This window comes from Dasypus novemcinctus, chromosome 11 (assembly GCF_030445035.2).
Source record: "Dasypus novemcinctus isolate mDasNov1 chromosome 11, mDasNov1.1.hap2, whole genome shotgun sequence".
Lineage (NCBI taxonomy): Eukaryota > Metazoa > Chordata > Mammalia > Cingulata > Dasypodidae > Dasypus > Dasypus novemcinctus.
In genome coordinates, this window is record NC_080683.1 from 87923584 (window position 1) to 87937525 (window position 13942).

General features: G+C 42.3%; 1 protein-coding gene across 5 annotated transcripts in view; it reads right to left on the minus strand.

Annotated features, from left to right (window-relative positions):
• FYN (FYN proto-oncogene, Src family tyrosine kinase) overlaps positions 1 to 13942 on the minus strand; it is a 224223-nt gene that overhangs the window by 44821 nt on the left and 165460 nt on the right. For 4 of the 5 annotated variants that reach the window (XM_071218631.1, XM_004461227.5, XM_004461228.5 and 1 more), the window contains 4 exons: positions 6868 to 6966; positions 4137 to 4240; positions 2995 to 3144; positions 274 to 438 (listed from right to left, as the gene is read on the minus strand). In XM_071218631.1, coding sequence (XP_071074732.1) covers positions 274 to 438; positions 2995 to 3144; positions 4137 to 4240; positions 6868 to 6966 — 518 coding nt within the window. The remainder of the gene's footprint in view (positions 1 to 273; positions 439 to 2994; positions 3145 to 4136; positions 4241 to 6867; positions 6967 to 13942) is intronic. The other variant, XM_004461231.5, reaches the window with a different exon arrangement.

A 13942-nucleotide genomic window follows, 5' to 3' on the forward strand; every position in this document is an offset into this window, starting at 1 on the left:
CAGGCTGGGACTTTCCTTGTACCGTTTACTGGCTTATGAATTGAGGCTCATGTAACAGTACAATTTGAGCATTTGTCAATCTTGACCTCTTACTCTCTTTTTTCTAGAAATTCCAGAGTTCCAAAATCAAAATCAAAATCATTATTCCCCACTATTAGTAATTCAAACTCTTTTCCTGGTCATAAAGTCTTTATTTTCACCTTCCATCTTTGACATTTGGGATTTCCCAAATGAGGAAGCTAATAATAGAATAATAATTGAGTCTCAGCATACCCATCCATACTTCCCCAAACTGCCCATTTCCCAGTCTCTTGATCAACTGCAGGGATTCTCGAGGGATTTCCCAGACATCTTTGGTTTTGACAGACAGATCGGTAAGCCTTGGCATCCCTTTGTGACAGGGAACTACTAGGCGGCAGCAGAGACCTGCGGCTCTCTCTGACGGAGGGGACGGAGGCAGCAGCGGGAGAAGGAGAGAGAAGAGCAGAACACATGAAACAAAACACTGACAGGTACACGGACCCGCACCAGCCAGCACAGAGCATTACTCCGAATAGTGCTGCGTCAGCAGAGAACACACATCTTGCAACGTTAGACACCACACATTAAACATATTTATTTGAGGTAGAATAGGAGACATTTAAAATATAGACTAGTCTATCCCCCAGATATATTATAGTCTCTCTCTGTTAGACACTGTCTGTTTGGGTTTCTGTACTCACCAAGTAAGAAAAACATTTTTAGCCCATTGTTCTATTTAATAACATGCCTTCTGGAATTCTGAAAATACTCCCATTGATTTCAAAAGGCACATTTAGACTACAGAATGTCAGCATGACTGCCTTTCCCCTCCTCTAATATCTAGATTACCTAGGGAATTGGGGATCTCTTTGCTATGAATGTATTTAAAATTATTCCTTTAGTATAGGATTCCTCTATAGGACACTAGATTGTTATAAACTAGTAAGGCGGAAGATTATACCTGGCAGGGGAAAAAGAGGTCACGTTTCTCTAGCGATTCCTTTGGCATTCTGACTGATTATTCTGCTACTCAGATACTCTTGTACTGCTTTTTAAATGTTTCCCATATATATATTTTTAAAACCTTTATAACAGTCTCTGATTCATAATTTAAGTCTTGTTTGAAAGGGGAAAGAATGGAAACAAAAATTTGCAGAAACTCAAAGATGTGAAAGAAACTTATTCTCTATGAATAAAGAAGGAAAAAAGTAGTGATCACTTAAGAGGATATTTGGAGATTTTTGTTTTGTTCTGTTTTTTAAAATATGCTTTTGAGGATCTAATTGTGGTAAGAAGAAATTGTCCAAAGGTCAAGTTGAAAATTAGTCAGGTGAGGAAAGATAAGAATGAGGAATCAGGGAAGTGACAAAAGCTGCACAGAGCCTGGGTTGAGGCCGGCAGGTTCTGTAGCCCCTGCCTGCCCCCCCCCCCCCCCCCGCCCCGAAGTCTCCCAGCCAGGGGAAAGCAAATGCAGGATTGCCTTTCCTCCAGGAACTAGCTGTAACTTAACTTTTGTTCCTTTCTTTTTCATGGAATCAGGTTCTAAGATGTTTAGGCAAGGAATTATTTATGTATCAATATTTCAAAGGCATTTTATTGTTTACGAAAGAGTGGGAAGAGGAAAACCAATATAAAAACAAATGTAATTTAAGATGGGAGTTGCTTTTTTTTTTAGATTAAAAAAATGCTTTTGCTCTTCAAATCCTTTCTCTCCTTCTAGCTTTATGATGTTATTAAGGTGCCCTTTCCAACACAATATTTTCAAATGACCCCAAACTCTAGGGACCCTGCTGATGTTTCGCTGTAATGAAATATATTTCAGCATTCGAAAAATCCCTACAAAAGGCAGTCATTTTGAGTATTTATCACTTATGCTCAGAGAGATATTCTGCTCCATTTCTCCCAAATAAACTAAAGTTACCCAATATCCTAGTCAATATTCCAACTATTATTTTTTTCAACTGCCTATTAGAGCTCAAGATCAACATGAAGATTTTTCTTATTGTCAAAAGATAATTTTTTTTTTTGCTAAAAATTACATGTACTTTTAAAAATGAATGTGCATAGAGCAATAGTAGAGGCCAAGTCATGTACATTGACCTTCAGAACAATACAAAATGTATACATGGGTGAAGCAAAAAAACTGCTGGGCTTAATGGGAGATAGTCTCTGTACATGCATGCTTACATCTATAGTCATACGTGTGTAAATAATACAAAGTAGGATATACTTTCTAATCTAGGAAAGGAAGTAATTATTTTAATGACTTGCACATAAAACCAAATTCTTTAACAAAATGTACAAATTACATCCCTAAACATCTAATAATTGTATGCTTCTAAGAACTACCAAATAGTAATGACATCTTGATGTTAGGACAGAGACTGATGTACTTGGTAACGTTTAATTTGACATGACAGATGAGAGAGATGTCATAGTTGTGGGTCACGTAAGTCTCAGTCTCATTAGGAAGCAGAGGTACGGGTGGGAAAGTAGAACATGAGAAATTCATCGGGTCATGAGTACAGCAGAGCCGAGAGTGTAAAAAACTGGTGCAGAAACACACTGTGCGCTGGCAGCGGTGCCCCTCAAGTGCCTTCCCAGAGACCACTCTGTCTTCCTTTCATGGTTTCTGAATTATATAGTACAGGGAAATGGGGAAAGTTATTTGAGAGGCTTTTAGGATGAAGATAAAAAGACGAACCACTTTAAATTTTAACCTATCGCTTTCTTCTCGGGGAGCTGGAAAGTGACAGAATCTACCGACGAGCATAATGGAACTAATGAGAACACTAGTAGGACAACAGCAATAGCACCTCGTCAGCCAAGCCCCTACCTTTAGGGGCTGGCAAAGAAAAATGTTTCCTAGTGACTTTGTATAGGGCTGTGGCTTAGCTTTCCCCTTTCCTGCTCTGGGTGCACTCCCACCCTCCAGTGCCCAAATGGTTAGGAGCAAATTAGAATGAAAGTTACCTGAGTAATGCTGTACAAGCTGCTGAAGTGTTTCAAACTGGGCCCGGGTGGTAATATAGTATCCACCATTGTCAAGTTTGCGAATTTTATAATGTTTGACATGGTCTCCTTTCATATCATCCCAATCACGGATGGAAAGTGAATAGGCACCTGGTAAATACGGAAAGCATTAGCAGCTCCAATCATTTTGAGAAGTGATTTGTTCTTAGGACTCATTTACTGAGTACTCTGATTAATAATTATCAGAGGGAGAAATGCATGTGTGCACGCACACATACACACAGCATTGCCACTCAGTATATAATAAGAAAACACCTCTTGCTCTCCTGTAAATGTCAGAAGATATTAGCAATAAAATAATTTTACCCTTGAGACTATAAAGCTCCCTAGATTTTTTTTTCCAGAACACTCTATTCAGTACACTTGTGTTGCCTAAAACGGCATAGACCTAGTTCTCCCTGGGCAAGATGAAGGGAAACACAAAGATTCACGGCTGAGCTTGCTTTCCTTGTCTACTTTACCCATGGGGCATCATGGAAGAAAAGGACAGCATGTACCAAAGAAATCTAAGGGTTGTTTCTCTAGAAGAGAGCTTTAAATTTCTGCTTCACAACACTTTTTACAGGATCAGATAACCAGTGTCTGGTAGGTAGATCAAGCTACAAGGCCACACCTTATTTTTTCATTTAGCTACTTTGTATGGGCTCTAATGAGTTTTTAAATAATGGAAAGGGCAACAATTATAGGAAAATAAGTAAGGTTCCCAGTTATTTTAAAAAAAGCAAAACACAAAAGAAAGGCAAAAATAACCTGTATGATTGGCTCCTGAGTATCTAAGTGTTTCAGAAAATCATAGTTCTAATGGACTTCTGAAAATTCTATCATCCATGTGCCAGAGAGTGAAGGTCTCCCCCCCCCCCCCGTGTTGGGAGAAATGCCTTGATTTTGAGCCTCTGTAGTTTCTTTGGAGCTGTCTATAGTTCTAAAGTCTGGAGGGAAAACTGAAAACAGGACTTCACTGGCTAGGCAGGGAAGCTATGTGCCATTTAAAAATCCTTGTACATTAGCGATAAGCCTTTCATCCCCTCCGACTAAGCCACAGATTTGAATGACAAGCCAACTTCTTCAACTCATTATCGTACCTTTGGTGGTCTCACTCTCACGGATAAGAAAGGTACCTCTTGGGTTTCCAAAGGACAAAAGCTGTCGCTCAGCATCTTTTCGGCCAAGTTTTCCAAAGTACCACCTTCAGACAAGATCAAGGAAAGGAAAGATTTTGTAGCAATCATTTAAAAAAATGAATAGGGTTGGCTTTTTTAAGCCATTAAACCACTTCTGATTTTGTCCATAGCCTTTTCCTATCTATTTTTTCCTAGTTCATCCAGTTTCCTTTCAACCTATTCCTGACTCTACCTTTAATGCACCCCTTTCATGCCTTAAAAAAAAAAATCAGATTTGAATTGTGGGCTATTTTCTTTCCCTCCAAAGATGCCAGGACCTGGTCTGTGATAAAACCACTACCTGTGTGTACTAAAGAAGATATCTAAGATCTTGTTTTAAAATGGAAACTGCAATAGACTCTTCCCATGCTCACCTAGAAAACTCTTGATTTCTAAGCACCATTACCATCTCCTGGGAAACAAGAAAACTCAGTTTTAGTGTATATAAAGATCTTAATCAGGCCTTTCTTTTTTATTTTATGAGAAGATCAGTCAGAATGGATAAAGAATAAAGATATATGATATTCTCAGGAACTTTCTATCTAAAAGAACTCTGCAGGGAGAAAAAAGGTAAATCTTCTCTCTAATTTGAGACTCCTGCTACCCTTGGATGCTTATTTCTACTTTTCCTTCTCATCCAATAGGTGGGGGACTTGGATAAACACAAGGCATTTGGCAAACATCTGGACTGGGATATGCTGTATGTCTTCTCTTCGGCACGGCTGCAGGGACTGGTTACTGTGCACTTTTGATCTGTGCAGTCAATGAGCATATCCTGAAAGATGCCTTGGCTTTGTAGATACTTTAATATTCTCTTTGAACAAAGTAATGATACTCTTGGGCCACCTGAAGAGGCGTCACACCAAGACACCTCATGACCTTTGTGATTTGCCTTTTCTCTTCTTCCTGCATGCTCAAGCCCTAATCATTGTCTGGTAGATAGTTAACTGGTGCTGAATGAGCAGCAGGTGCTCTAAGGACACAAGAGAGAATTCTGCGGCCTTCCAGTGGAATTTGCTCATAGGACAAATTTTAGAATATTCAACTGTGAAAGGATTCCATTTCTAAAATGAAATTTCAGCTTCACTGACGATAAGAAACGATACACTGCATTTTAACATCTTGGTGTCTTTTAAGGGTGCCAAATTGCAACCACCCCTGTCCTAGCACTAGTTGGTATAAAGAGAATTATACCAATTATTTGTGAAAAATGACTTTCTGGGGTTGTATCAATCGTCCAATTAAAATGTTGTGTAAATACCAACAGTGGTGAAGTAAGAACTTAACCATTCTAACAATGGATTGTACCCAAGCAGTAGTATTCTTAAGGAAATGGTAATTAATTGCATTATGTCAAATAACAGACATTATTTTAAAAATATATTTTCTTCCTTAAAACCAAGTATTTAAAAAATGGGTCATTCTAAATATAACTTAAATATATAGCAGGTAGCTTCCCAGTTAAACAAGAGAAATTTTGCAATTCTAGAAGGGACTGCCATCGTTCCTTTTCCCCACCTGTGGGGACTGACGGGCACTTCTGCAGTGGAGAGCTGCAGAGAGCCTCTCGAGCTGGCCCTTCTTCTGAACGAAGAGAGAGGAAGGGGGCACTGATGTCCCAAATCCAGGAACCAGCCTCTTCCCTGACACAGCGACTTGCCTTTCCTCTCCAGTGGGAGCGGTCTTGCGTTGCCAGGAAGGGAGCCAAGAAAAGCAGTCCCGATATTTAATTTTGCCATGTGTTTGTTTAAGCAACCCCAGGAGGATTAGACTCCAGACCCTGGCCAATCCCCACGGGCTCATTCTCTTGTCTTTAATTCCTTCGTGTTTCCTTAAGAAGATCTAGTTTGTGCCCTATTCTCAAATCCTCAGTGGTTGTGAGCTCTCTTTTTTCTCCCTACTTGAATCCCCCAGGCCTAGTGACCACCCACCTAAACTGCTGCCAGTGGGACCCTTGGGCCAAATAGCCACTGGGCATTATTTATTATCAAAGAAATCAACTGAAACCCTAAATTGAAGGTAAGACTGTTTGAAATATACCACCACAGTACCTGCTGTATGAGAGATTCTTTTACTTGGGGCATGGGCAGGGCACTAGTGAGGAAGTTTTGTCTTTTCAGTGCTTTTTTAATACTTCTGATTACATCAATAAGAAACATCTCAGCTTGATCTAACAGAGAGCAGACTGAAGGGTTAGAAATGTAGATTGGTGATAATAAATGCTAGCTAGAAGTCCACCATGTTTTCATGTTTCCTACCTATGGCAAGTAACATTGGGTTTTCATTTAGGGGGCTGATATAAACTTAACTTTCAAAATAAAGTGAAGTTTTAAAAAAAAGAACGGCATTAAGTTAATAATATTGCATGTATTAAGGAGATATGGTAAAAACAAAACAACAAGGCATAAAGCCTGGGAAACAGTATTACCATATTTGTTCAACCCTTAATCACGCTAATGAATTTATTCTCCCCCTGCATAATGTTAATGGCATTTTTTCTTAGGAGCCAGTGGGGATCGAACCCAGGACTTTGGACATGGGAAGGAGGGCTCAACCACTGACCTACATCTGCTCCCCTGTAAATGGCATGTTGTTTCAGCAACTGACTTTTAGAAGCAAATAGTTTAGTGAAAAACAATAAAACAAAACATACTCTTCTGCCTGGATAGAGTCAACTGGAGCCACATAATTGCTGGGAATGTAACCTGTCTCTCCAGTTGTCAAGGAGCGTGCTTCCCACCAATCTCCTTCCCTGCAGAGAAAAAAGAGAGAAAGTTAGTTGCCCGGTTCAATATTTTGCAGTCACAGGTTTAATACATAAACTGTAGAGGGCTGCCTCCTTGTCATTCTACTCCCTGATTTTCCCAGCCTCAGCTCCTGTTCTCTAAACTCCGACATAACCTCCAGAGAAGGGCAGCGGGTTTCCAATCTGGGTAAGTCACGAGTTGAACCTGGCTTTCTTCCTTGCCTTATTTGGGAATTAAGATCGTGGATCCCTAGTCATGAGAGGGCACTTTTCTGAAGGGTGGGAGCTCTATGCTTGGAAGGTGTCCCCAGTTTGGACAGGGGGAAGGGGTCCTGGCCTGGGGAGGAGAAACACTATCCATGCAGATCATCCAAGAAGGAAGCCTGCTGGGAGTCCCAGGAAGGGATGAAAGCATATTCTGAATACCTGCCTGACTTGCTGTCTAGGAAAGGGAAAGATGCGACCTTTCTGCAGACTACGATAGGTTTAGCCTTCCACAGACATTTTCAACCTGTGGATATATTTATTGCACTGAGTTGAGTCTGATGGGTGGGTATAGTTCTGTCACACTACTATGTACATTTTGCTAAATGCCCCATGAAATAATATAAGGTCTCAATCTGTACAGCTCCCAGAGCTGTGGGTGGATGGACATGAAAGGGGGGGCTTACAGCATTCCTCTCAGCTTGTAACAAATTAGTCAATTAAATGGTTAAAGTTCACAGGCACAGATTCACAGGGTTTTATGTGTGACAAAGAGCAGGGATGGAATGTGTGCTTTCCCTGTCAACAAGCATTAGTAGATCATCTGGGGCTTTTAACTCTGACATCTACTGAGTATCCCCAGCACCCTCCACCAGCCTGGGGGCAGAAGGGGGAGGGCAAGGGGAGGACACAATTGCCCTCCAGCAAATGGAGCTCTCTCAGACTTCTGATCACCTGGCTGAAGACACCACCTGATCACCTGCGCACTCTCTCCCTCTTTTTCTGGGTCCTTGGAAGCAGCATGAGAAACCACCGACCTTTTCTTTCTTCTTTTTAAAAATCACTTTCTGGCTGGGCTTTCTGTCAAAGCTCTCGGCCAGGGAAGAAAACGTATTGGCTTTCAGCCCTGGTAAAGGTCCTCCCCAGACTGATTTAATTAGGTGGAGAATAACCAGCCTCAGCATTAAACTCGGGCCTCGCTCCAGAGTCCCATTCTCTAAAGACGGGCTCTCTGAGAGAGGCGAGCAATGCATGAGTCCAAGTGGAATTTTATAAAGCAGTGGAGCAAATGGTGACGAGCCAACATGGGTTACAGGTGAGGATGTGGGAAAGCGCACTCTGAACAAGTAACACAGAATAGCCCACAAGAAAACAGGGGTGCTGCCAAGGGGTTTTTTTCTTTTAAACTTCTGTTTTAATTAGTTTCTCAAGTTCTCATTTTTCACCCATTAAACGAATTTAAACATAAATCAACCAAAAGGAAGAATTGTTCTTATATCCAGAAAATCCTTACATTTAGTTCATGTTCAGATTTTTATTATGAACTATATTATACATATAAAAGAATATACACATATATGATGCATGTGTGTGTCTGTACATGACTCATGAAATGAACACCTCTGGATCCACCACCAAATTTGGGGTTAGTTCCTTATTCCCAGCTATGTGGCAACTATATTGCTACTCCCCTATCATATCCTTTCAGGTTCAGACTTCATGAAATAAAACGTTAATATAATAACAGGTTAGCACGGGTCTTACGTCTATGCTCTGTAAAAGAAACACACACAGTTGTAGGTGTATCATCGAGGTATATACGTGGAAGTCTCCCTTCCCCATTTAAACACTGCCTGTGTGAGGGAAATGGCTTTGGAGACACGATCTTCACTTTAATATGGTAACAACGTCTACTGGTAAGAAATGCCACTAGATGGAGACATTTCATCATCTAAAATAGCAATACCCAGCACACACCCTCTCCTCTCCAACTCCCCTTCACTGGCAAGCTCTCCTTTCTCACACTCACACACATACATACACACACATACACACACACCCCCCCCCCCCCCGCCCCGGACATGCTCCAAAACGGTGAGGAAAAAAATTAAGTGTTTGTAACAGAGGATTATTTTTTAATGCAAGATAACCCTCATCAAGTTCATTCTAATTTATTTAAATTAAGAAAAAGAAAGGTTAGCATCAAGTTTAAAGAACAGGGGAATGCCATTTGGGGCAGGGAGCCAACATATTTTGCTGCAGGCTGCGAAAAACCAAGTTTTATTCAGGTGAATTGGCATTAATGAGGTAATTTCCAATTCAAATCCAGCTTTTACTATTTCATTTTGGTCTAGGCACCTAAATAGTTTAGAACAGATTAGAATCCAACTGTCAGCTCATTCTAAAGTCATGTATCAAGAATTCATGACTATATAGTAAGTGACCCCATTAATCTCACAAGGGTTTTTAGTTACTCATGAGAAAGATAAAATATGTGATTTCTCTTTTTCTAGGCCAGCTGAGGTCACTTTCTCCAGCAAAGGAGACATGAGGTGACAAGGACTCAATGTATTATGTAGTAAACCTCACGTGTTATGTCCCGAGAGGCTGGTACAGACTCACATAATCCATCAAAAAAGTCTGTTGAACAAATTAAATATCTTTTTCAATACACTAGAAACACAGATTCACCTTCAGAATGATACGTTCTTTACAGATCATTCATGTTGATTTAGGAAAAGAGAACAGATTAGGAAAAAGAAAAATCTTTTATTTCCTCACTTGAGTTATTGTAGGTAAATAGCACTACTAAAGCCGCATTTCTTTAAACTATTTTTATAGTCCAGATATTTCATTAATTGAGGTTCAGTGAGCTTTTTTAAAACCACAATTAACCTGCTTTGATGCAAATTTATGATTTAGGCCCTGGCTATGGTTTAGAATGGCTTTTTGATTTTTCTAACAGTTCCCCCTGCCACTCTAATTTAAAGACCTATGAAAAGAACCTGCCCTTAAATCCTCTATGCCCCCAATCCCTAAAACTGCGCATGGGGCTGGTGATCCCAGGAGCCGGGGGGGTCTCGGAAGCCCAGATGGAGCCCGGAAGGGGCCTCTGCCCACAGAGCATTTTTACTGTAAATGCTGGATTCTTTCTACATTTGGCCAGTGTCCATCTTACTTTCAGAGAGCACGTCCATAACAATTTTACCAAATGTTTGGGTGGGGTTCCAAACCAGTACTTCTTAGCCGGATGAAAGCAGCTTTGAAGGAGTCACTCTCTAGGCAGTGACAAGGTCTGCGCTCTGGGTAAAACATTTCTGCTCTTTTAAGAGTCATTGTTTCTAGGCGGCAAATCACTAGCCACAAGATGTGAAAATGGAACAGAATGGATGAACGGAAATGCTTCACACAATGGGGTCAAGCTGAATAATGCCCAAACAGACTATCTTGAGCACTTACAATAGGGCCTGGGCACCTGCACGCCCCACTCCCTGCTTGCTTGCCACCCTGCCACTCACTCTTGGGCACCCGGGGGCTGCTGCACTTCAAAACACAAGCACCAGCCCCTGCTTCCTCCTCCCCAAGGATCCAGGGCTGGGAGGTGTGGCAGCTGCCCCAGGCGGCACAGGGCCCCCCTCCCGCCCTCTCAGCACCAGCACCAGCACCAGCACCAGAGGCTGGGAGAGGTTGGGGGAGGGGAAGGAGACCAGGCCATCTGGTTCCTTACTATTGCTTTGTTTTCCCTTCATGGTTTTCTCTTTCCAGTTATTACCCTTGACTTCAGGAGATTGTGTTTGTTACAAAACCTTATTTTTTCCCCCTATAACCTTGTAAAAGGCATTTCACTGGCACATAGGATGAAGAATTCCACCGACAGGGAGGAAAGAACATTAAGCAAAATAACCCTTGGCACTATTTTCCTCTAAGAGAACAGGGTGAGGCTCAAGGCCCTCTGTGAACATCAAAGGCCACACAAGCAGATCACAGCATAGAGACTGAGATGGCTTAGATTTTCCTCCAATGTTTCTCCATAATTTAGATTTGATGACAGTGCTGTTCCTATCCAGGCTAGCAAAGGAGGAAGTCCTGGACTTGGCTTGGCAAAGGCTGGTCTTCCTGGAGCCCTAGAACCCGATGGCAGAGCCACACCTGCAGTGTGGAGAAAACTACAGACGAATGGCCGTGGTTGCTACTTCCCATGCTCCTTAGTTCTTACTTTTCAGAGTTTACAAATGTTTTTCAAATTTCTATCCGACCTTGGCATTTAGGAAATACTGCATAAAACAGGAAGTGGCAGTGCGATGTATTTCAGAATTCAGAGTTAGTAGACTGACAAGAAGCATTCCAGAACCAAACAATGAGAGAAGCTTACAGCTGAGTATTAACAAAAGGAATCATAAATCAGAAGAGCTCCAAGCCAAATTCCCTCCTTCCCCACCTCCCAGCTCAGTCCCCTTTGGTGGGGGTAGCTTGGCCTTTGCAAGGCCAAACCTGCTGCTGTGCCCAGGATTCTACATCTCGGCCTGGGCTCCCGCCTGCCAGCTCTGCGCATTGAGCGGTTCCCTCACCTGAGCCTCTGGCATGGCATGTGTAAAATGACAACTATGATACACACTTCATACAGCTGTTGCAAAGAAGAAATGAGAACATTTATAACTTAGCGCATGGCTGGCACATGATGAGCCTTCAATAAATGGCAGCTGTTCACTATTTTAAAAAAATTCCTGTGGCTACATGAGGAGGGCTGGGGGGTGGGCAGGTGATGTTCTGCTTCTTGAGCTGGGGGCTGGTTGCACAGGTGTGCTCAGCTTGTGACAAGTCGGCAACATTTGATACCTGTGCTTTTCTGTATTTCAATAAAAAGTTTAAAAATACCCCACCCACACCCTAAAATGATGATAATCATAATTTTTTAAAAAACCCTGTGGCTATGCAGACACTGTCTTCTGATGCTTAGAAGAAAGCTATTGACCCTTATTGACCCCTTACGGGAGGAGTTCGGTTCTTGCTGTTGAAAGGTGGTGTATTCCCAGTGGATGGGTCTGAGAGTGGAGGTGGGGTGGGAAGCATCCCAGGGAATGGGAGGACTTTCCAAGGAGGCAGTTTTCATGGCTCGCTGGGGGGAGTTTCCTGTTACAATAACCACTTCTCTTCCCTGGGTGTGCGGCGTGAGCAGGGCGCACTCTGCCACCTCTTGCTCGGCCTCTTGGCAAAGCTGAAGAGCAGGCCTCTAAAGTCCTGCCACTGTGAAATCCAGTTTGCTCAGAGAGCAGAGGAGACAGTAATGCAGACTTGGCTGTAGAGGGCAACCTCCCGCTCTGCTCTCAGCCCCCAGGTGGCATTCTTTCCCAACAGCCAGAGGGAGGGCTCACAAGGAAAACTTGAGAGGTGGGGAGGAGGCCCCACCATTTTCTTCAGAATTCAGATTTTTCTGGAGCGCCCTCACCCACGCACACTGCCTCAAACTAACACAGGCAATATTTGAAAATCATTGGAAAATCTGACCCATAGTTAATCTTCCTGATGGAGGTGCTGATAGATTTGGAAAGCGAGGGATTCCCACTGTTGACATTTCCCGACTGCCTGTTTAATTGTTGCTTCCCAGGCCACATTTAAAATGGGCACATTGAAGGCAATCTCCTTCCACCTCACGAAAATTTCAGTCAAATGCAAATTGCCATTATGGGGAAATACCTCCTTAGAACTTGGCCAAACAGAATGTTCAGGAGTACTGAACACAGAGGAATTTGTTGCCGGTTTTATAAGGGCTTAACCAGGGCAACATCTGAAATGTGAAGAAAATCTCCAGGCAGAGTATATTGTGTGAATAGTCAAGTTTGGTGCTAATCTTCTGAAATTGTATGTGGCAGTTGAAAATTATTTTATGAATCTCAAAAAGAGAAAGATTATGTTTGTAAACTAATCTATTCCTCTGGGTGAGTTACCCTTTGATTGCATGAAATTCAGCTGAGGGGCCTCTGATTAGATTACTTGATAAAATGGATTTAGGGCTTTTGATTGGACTATGTCAGTGACTCAGGTTGAATATCCATCCCCTTGCCAGGTCGGATACAAATGGAAACACATAGAGACAGACAGAGGGAAAGGGAACTGGCATATTTGATTCTGCAATGTGAGAGAGAGGACTGCAGGGAAACAGAAGCTTCCAAGAGGTTCAAAGAGGCTGGACCCACAGAGAAGCTCAAAAGTAGACAGTGAGCCTGGAGGGGAAGGCTGAGACCTTGGCAGAGATAGGTAGCCATCCTGCTTTGCCATGTTCCTGGACAAAAGAAGCAACAAGAGCTGACGTTGGTGAGAAAGCACCTCTCATAGGGCCTGATCTGGACTTTTCACAGCCTTGCAATGATAAGCTTTTACCCCAAATAAATCCCCTTTATAAAAGCCGACACATTTCTGGTACTTTGCATTGGCAGCCCTTTGGCAGCCCTTTCTCCACTGTAGATCTGTAGAGAGGGATGCTAATGCTTTACAAACTTTAAAAACAAAAACAAAAAAACATTGTTTCTGGACACCAAAAAGCTCCCAGTACATACAGTGTCATAAAATACTGCACTGGTGTGGTGCTGCTGCGCAAGGAGTGCCATGCCATGCAGGGGTGTCCCCCGTGTAGGGGAGCCCCATGCACAAGGAGTGCACCCTGCAAGGAGAGCTGCCCCATGCGAAAAAAGCACAGCCCGCCCAGGAGTGGTGCTGTACACACAAGCTGACGCAGGAAGATGACACAACAAAAAGAGACACAGATTCCTGGTCACCAAGAATGCAAGTGGACACAGAGAACACAGTGAATGGACACAAGAGAGCAGACAACAGAGGAGGGAGGGAAGGGGAGAGAAAAAAAAAAAATTGCATTGGGTCACTGGCTCTTCTTTTCTCTAATAATAAAGCTGTGAATGACCAAATTTAGCAAATGTTCTTTTAGCATTTTATGTTACAGAAAAGGCACGGACTGACAACACAAGGGTCCTTTCCCAAGCTG